This window comes from Maniola hyperantus, chromosome 1, assembly GCF_902806685.2.
Source record: "Maniola hyperantus chromosome 1, iAphHyp1.2, whole genome shotgun sequence".
NCBI classification, from domain to species: domain Eukaryota; kingdom Metazoa; phylum Arthropoda; class Insecta; order Lepidoptera; family Nymphalidae; genus Maniola; species Maniola hyperantus.
The window spans coordinates 16,687,759-16,695,127 of NC_048536.1; the positions used below are offsets into that span (position 1 = coordinate 16,687,759).

Sequence of the window (7,369 nt, forward strand, 5' to 3'; positions counted from 1 at the left end):
CTTTAAACCAACGCCGATGATAAAAAAATCATAGTAATCATACCTACTACTGGTCTATAGTAGGTAGAAGAAATGAAAAACTGAGCTGCATTATAACATCATGATCAACCCATCCCAGTCCAGTACTGAGCACGGGTCTTCTCTAAGAATGAGAAGGGCTTAGAGCGTGTCCACACGGCGCGTTGCGTTGCGTTGCGTCGTCGCAACGCAAATATTTTGACGCATAGCCGGCCACACGGGCGCTGCAGCGTTACTATGACGCAGTCAACGTTCCGTCGGCGCAGCGGCGACGCACAGTTGCGGCAAGTATTTTGAAAAAAATTCGCAGTCAGTCTATAGCAAATCATGGATCGGAAAAGACGTCTAGCATTGCTCCTATTACTACGTCACCGCCGAAATCGACGCAAGATCACAAGACGGTACTGGATCAGTCCTTTCATTTCATTAAGAAATCGTGATGGACAGTTTTTTTTTTAGAATATCGGGAGTTGCTATTAGACGAAAAGAAGTTTTATAATTTTTTTAGAATGAGTGTATCCAGCTTCGAATGTTTATTGAAGTCCTTAGAACCACACATACGAAAAAACTATACTAATATGAGGAATCCAGTGGAACCAGTAGAAATGCTGGGAATCACTTTAAGGTAACTATATAAATATATTTAAGTAATAAAAATATAACAGTTTTTTTGGTTTGTTTAATTAGTAATCAACTCACAAATAATCAGCAATTGTCATAATTTTAAATTTAGACATTATTTAAGAGAGTAATCAACTCACAAATAATCAGCAATTGTCATAATTTTAAATTTAGACATTATTTAAGAGAGATATCATCCAGTAATTACAAATTAGAAAAATCGTATTCAGTTTCTTCACTTGCTTGAGATGTTTCTGGAGATGTAATTGAATTATTAAAATCAGAAATGTATGTACTTTGAAAATTTGCTGTTTGATACCCATATGGTGGTTGGTGAGACGTTGATGGGCCACTCACATATGATGATGTTTGTCCATACCGCATTTCATCTATAATTTGTATAACTTTACTTTGGAAACGGAGAGTTTCTCGGTCGGAAAATTCTTGAATAGATGGCAATATAGCTCTGAAAAAGGACATATGGCGATTTTCCGGCTCCTTGAGAAGTTTTAGTCCTTCTCTTTCAAACTCATCCATTTGCATTGCCCTTTTGCGCGCGACTGGAACATAGCGCGGAGTGTTGTCTGTGGTAATGTCATCATTTGTAGACGTAGATTCATTGTTGATTTCTCTAGGCGAGTCTAAGCTAGATTCGGTGGCATTTTGTTCCACTTTTCTCAAAAAAAGGAGTTGATTGTATAAATGATACTTCTTCAGTTTCGTAGCGCCCGAGCCCGATTTTGATGCTTCTTTTAATTTTTTTGAATATCTGAAGTAATTATCTTTTACACTTCTCCATTTTTTTATTAAATCATTACCTGCAAAACCAATAGTAAACATGATTTAATAATTTATACATAGTGAATTTCTCGATAAAATTTAATGACATATTCAGATATCGTTAACAAACACTATGTGACCGACTCTGGAATCGTGAAAATATAACAGCTGTTACATACAAAAAGCAATACCTACTGAATCAAAATGTATGCAACAGCTGCTATTTTTTTCGCGATTCCAGAATTAATTGGTTACATAGAGAAAGTTATTTGCTATCGATGTCTGAATATGTCAGTATTTTTTTTCGGGTATCTATCTATCTCATAAATGCATATTATAATAATTATTTTCTTTTCAGATACCTAGGAAGTGGAAATTCAATAACTGATTTACATTTCAAATTCAAACGGGGAAAATCTACTATTGCATATATAATACAAAGAGTTTGTCGTGCTATATGGACCAATCTTCTTCGAGACAACATCCCTGAACTGACAACTGAAAGTTTCCAAACAATAGCGAGGGGTTTTGATGTAAAGGCAAATTTTCCTCAATGTGTTGGTGCCATCGACGGCAAACATATCCGCGTGTGTAATCCTGCAAATAGTGGCTCACTTTTTTTTAATTATAAAGCCTTTTTTTCGATTGTGTTGCTAGCTATTGTGGATTCAAATTACAAATTCGTATTTGTCGACATCGGTGCATACGGAAAAGAATGCGATTCAACCATATTACAAAATTCTAAACTGTACGAGCTAATGATTAACAACAACTTACCACTACCTCAACCCCAGCCACTCTCTGGTAGCAATATACCAACCCCGTATGTATTTGTGGGTGACGAAGCTTTTGGACTGAGCAAACATATTATGCGTCCATATGGCGGTCAAAATCTCGACTTACAACAAAAGGTTTTCAATTACCGTCTAAGCAGAGCCAGAAGATATGTCGAATGCGCTTTTGGGATTATGGCTAACAAATGGCGCATTTTTCACAGACCGATAGACGTGTCCTATGACTTCGCTACTGACATTATAAAAGCATGTTGTGTATTACACAATTTTGTCGCTGATCGAGATGGTTTTAGACAAAGAGATAAATTTGCTATAAGTGTTGATGAATTTCTCCCAATACAACCCGTACATGAAGAACAGACAGCACCGAATGTCATAAGACAGCAATATGCGACCTATTTTATGACTAGAGGAACTCTGCCTTGGCAGCTAAATAAGGTATAATTGTATTATGAGGGTTTTCAAGATTTTCTTGCACCGCCAATTCCGCGATCAGTAAAAAAATAATATTTTATACCTACTCAGCGTAGTCTAGGTTAGTTTTGAGCTAAGTAATAAAATAGTACTCACGCTAATCTAAATTCCCTAAGTTTTAAAATTTTAGAGTGTCGAGATATTAATTTTGTACTGATCGCGGAATTGGCGGTGCAAGAAAATCTTGAAAGCCCTCTTAAATAAAAAAAACATAAATATCTGTACTGTGAACTCACCAACTTTATTTTTTCGTTCAGCTGTGAAATTCTCGTAATCAGGAAATAAAACTTTTGATATGTCTTCCCAGGCTTTTGTTTTTAAATTTTTATTTTTAAAATCTACGTTTGACTTGTCCCATATAATTTCCCTTTCCTGTATCAATGTAATCAAGTAATCTATGTCAATTTCTTCAATGGTATTCATTTTACCCTGCAAATAAAACTAATTACCCTGCAAATAAAACTAAATACAAAAACGTAAACGTAAAACGAAATGAGCTTCCGTGTATCCTCTCTGTCAACGCACAAGCAACTGAGCGCTGACGCTCCGACGTCGCACGAGTACACCCCCTCCCGCTTCGTCTCGGGGGCTGCTGTCCGTCATGTGTGCGTTGCGACGACGCAGCGCGCCGTGTGAACACCTTGGTTATTTGTATGTAAAACAACGCAGTGGTAGCGCTGCGTCGACGCAACGCTGACGCAACGCGCCGTGTGGACTGGCTCTTAGGCCGCTGGATTGGCAGACTTCACATACAACATTATGAAGAACTCTCACGCTTGCAGATTTCTTCACAATGTTTTCCTTCACCGTTAAAGCAAACGAAAAAGGACGTCGACTGTCGAGAAAACGATGGTCGATATCGACTGTCGAGACAGATTGGCCAGTTAAAGTTAAATGCAAATAAGTGAGGCCCATTGAGAGTGATCCATGTTATGTGTGCTGTATGACGTCAATGCTATTATTCCGATTGTATTTATTGATCTCATTTCACCTTATAAAGTAACAAAGTTCGATGTTAACTATTGAGGTAACGATGGTCGATGTCGATTTTCGAGAAAACAAAGGTCGATGTCGACTGTTGAGGTAACGAAGATCGATATCGGCTGTTGAGGTATCGCAAGTCGATGACGACTGTCGAAGTAATTTAGGTCGATTTCTGCTTTCGAAAAACTAAGGTCGAAGTCGACTGTCGAAGTAAAGAAGTTCGATGTCGACTGTTGAGGTAAAGAATGTTGATGTCGAATTTGAAAGACTTTAAAACACGCAAATTCATCTCTTTGCCAGTTCGCTTTAAAGTTAGCCGTATTCAGCAATCAGCAAGTTTATGCAATTGTTTGCATACTATAGTTTAAGTTAGCAATGCAGATTGGCCAGTTCAGGGAAAATGCAAATAAGTGAGGCCCATTGAGAGTGATTCATGTTTTGTGTGCTGTATGACGTCAATGCCATTATTTTGATTGTATTTATTGATCTCATTTTACCTTGTTTAGTAAAGTTAGTAATTCATTTATTGGCAATTGTGTAGGTACGTTTTTATAATAAGCTCCCAGAAGACATATTGGAGATGTCTCTCAAGAAATTCAAAGTTTTCATAACATGTAAACTTATTGAAAAATCCTATTACAATGTAAGGGATTATTTAAATGATAAGAAAGCTTGTCGAAACATGTTTCACATACAACTTTTGTAGCGAAAAAACCTTGACCTTTTGTGTGCGTTAAGAACTCCTAGAAGTCTGACCGAACGAACGCGAGTTGAACGCTTAACGCTTTTCTATCTGCGCGGGCTCTTAGAGTCAGCGAAGCTCTGAATGCTTCACTGAAATAACTTAAACATTCACGTTTGGCATCTTGATAGTACGATTGTGTCATGGAAATATGAAAATAGATCCAAATATACAGGGATTAAGTCATGAATCCTTCAAGCGTCGATCACAAACATTCAAATTCTGACTATTGTTTGTAAACGTCATTTAATCGCGTCAAACCCGACGCATGACATCCCAACGCATTATTTGCGCCAACTACGTTATGTTGTGCTGCAAAACAAGCAATTATGTATCTTAGATAGTTGAATATAAGGATTAACATGGCTGTAACAAAGGCAAACTTTATAATATACGATTGTTTGAATGCTATAGTGGAAGTTTGCAATGCAGATTGACCAGTTCATTGAAAATGCAAGTAAGCACTCACCATCGAGTGAACCATGTTTCGTGTGTTATCGTATTGGATTTAGAAGTCAGTTTGTATTGCTCAGTTACATTGTAATACTCTAAACAGTGTTGATAAACACTCATCATGAATCAACATCACTAAACTATCGCCGGTCCACAGCACAGACCTCTCGTCGGAATGAAAATGGATTTAAGCAAGAATCCATTGACGTCATTAATCGCTTTCCGTACAGCTGCAGCGTGACGTTGATAATTAATTATTTTAAAAATTAATAAAAATCATGTTTTTTCAAATTATTCTCTTTAATAATGAATTCTAGTCCCATAAACTACCGCTATACAAGAAATCGCGTCATTTTATATACAGTCCAAGACCTTATTAAAATAGGCGGTATTGAATTTTTGACTTTAAAGCACGGATTTTAAGGCCCATTTTACTCTGACGTTATTGTGTTTCGATATTCGATTTCGCTCAACATTAGTGAGATGTAAAATCTCATACTAAACGTGTTCTTAGACAGAAACATCACCGTTTCTCGATTCCTCCTAACCAATAGGAATAAATATTACTATAACACGATACATTAATTTAATCAAATAACCTAATTGTACTAACATAGATCACACAAACAATCGGTTATTTAGATGAGATTATTATCAGCAATTTCAATACTAATTCGTTAATGTATGCGTGAGCTTAATTTCGCTATTACATTAGTGTTTTGATAGTCAGATTATATCTATGATAAATAGCATAATATCTCATATTATATCCCTTGGAGTCAATAACTATACGTTTCGCCCGCTCATAATCCCTAGGATAGACCGTCTCTAGTGGACGCCTCCTTTAAGTTGTCGTATACTTTTAAACTCAGACTAAGAATAAGGAGACTTGGCATTAAAATAATAATATCTTGTTAGAGCAAACTAGGTGTATAGAAAAGCTCTGAAGAGTGATAGAGACATAAACACAGTTTTTTGTCTTTGTCATAGTTAAGCTTTTTTTTAAAATTTATTTATTCATATTAATTTAACAGAGTTTCCTACATATCTATCTCGCCAAACTGGTAGGCCAGTTTGTTGGCGAGGAGGAGTTTTGTTGGGCACGTTGTAGTTTGTGACCAACACACCTCTGTGATAGTAATTTATTGCGAATATTACGAGTTTTTATTTAGTTTTCTGTTTTAAATTTAGTATTGAAGGTGTGTAGAAGCCATTTATATTGCATTGCTGTGTAAAAGTTGTAGCGAAAGTTATGAAACATAACCTTTCATACGTAAGTATTATTTCTTTTGTTGTTTTGTCCCTTTTGGGTATACGCGTCTGACAAGTCTCTTGATTTTTAGTCTGAGCTTTTAAATTAGAATAAACAAACAATTGAAAATCAATCACGTTACACAAACTATTCACTTCACAATGGCTGCACGCGAGGATTTTGATTGTCCGCTCGTATGTTGTTTGTAAGCGGCTATATCGCTCGTGTAATAAGCGCGTTTGCATTGCAGATCGCTCGCGCTCATACAAGCACTAGTTGGTACTAGAGATGGGCATTATTGCTACTTTTTAATCATTTTAATATATTTAAGAGGATTTTGACTGTCGGCGCGTATGGTGAGTGTAAGCGGCTGTATCGCTCGTGTAATAAGCGCGTTTGCATTGCAGATCGCTCGCGCTCATACAAGCACTAGTGGGTACTAGAGATGGGCATTATTGTTACTTTTTAATCATTTTAATATATTTAAGAGGATTTTGACTATCGGCGCGTATGGTGAGTGTAAGCGGCTGTATCGCTCGTGTAATAAGCGCGTTTGCATTGCAGATCGCTCGCGCCCATACAAGCACTCGTGGGTAGGGTTTAGAGGTGGGTATTATTGTTGGGTATATTATTAAAATCGTTTTCATTCGGTTAAATTATTTTTTGTCTCAGTGATTTTGCTGGTAGTTGTTCACGGAAAGTGATTTTCAAATTTTCACCCTTACATTCGTACTTTGCTACATCAATAAAAAAATCTCTAAAAAGCAACGATATACCTAAGTTTTCTTGCTTGCACACCTTAACTCTGGTCGAACACCACACGCGCATGTTATAGATATTACGCTAAAATTGTGTATATAATAATTATCCTAGAATTGATCCCAACCCATCATTATTAAAGCCCACTAAATAACACCCTAAATTTTAGCTTGGGTCAAGTACTATGTGTGCACGAAATTTAAATAAATTTAATAGAAAATGTAAATAATTTCCAAACTTTGTGAGCTTTTGCTTCGCGATTTATCACAGAATATATACTTTTTTTTAGTAAGGCAGCAAGTATTACATAATATGAAAAGCTTTTCGTGTGATTTTTCACATGTAACATTGAAATGGTCCATCTCTATATTCTGTGGGCACGGCTTCCATTGTACGAGAGACAAAAACCGGCCGGCAAATTGAATTTTCACTAGTACGCTCTGGCGCTACGTTTGAGTGACTTGGTTCCTTTATAATACGTGTTTGTGGTTA

At 36.6% G+C, this 7,369-nt stretch overlaps 1 protein-coding gene across 1 annotated transcript; it reads left to right on the forward strand.

Moving 5' to 3' along the window:
* Positions 1 to 345: 345 nt before the first annotated feature.
* LOC117982505 (uncharacterized) lies at positions 346 to 2,995 on the forward strand. The gene is made up of 3 exons (XM_034968863.2): positions 346 to 419; positions 527 to 643; positions 1,778 to 2,995. Exons 1-3 carry the CDS (start codon positions 346 to 348, stop codon positions 2,655 to 2,657), a joined length of 1,071 nt encoding a protein of 356 aa, XP_034824754.2. The 3' UTR covers positions 2,658 to 2,995.
* Positions 2,996 to 7,369: the final 4,374 nt, after the last annotated feature.

Bases quoted from the DNA above. Each gene is read 5' to 3' on its own strand.
- LOC117982505 (XM_034968863.2), top strand. From the start codon at position 346: ATGGATCGGAAAAGACGTCTAGCATTGCTCCTATTACTACGTCACCGC. The intron at 420-526 runs GTACTGGATCAG...TAATTTTTTTAG, and splicing joins CGACGCAAGATCACAAGACG to AATGAGTGTATCCAGCTTCG. The intron at 644-1,777 runs GTAACTATATAA...TTTTCTTTTCAG, and splicing joins ATGCTGGGAATCACTTTAAG to ATACCTAGGAAGTGGAAATT.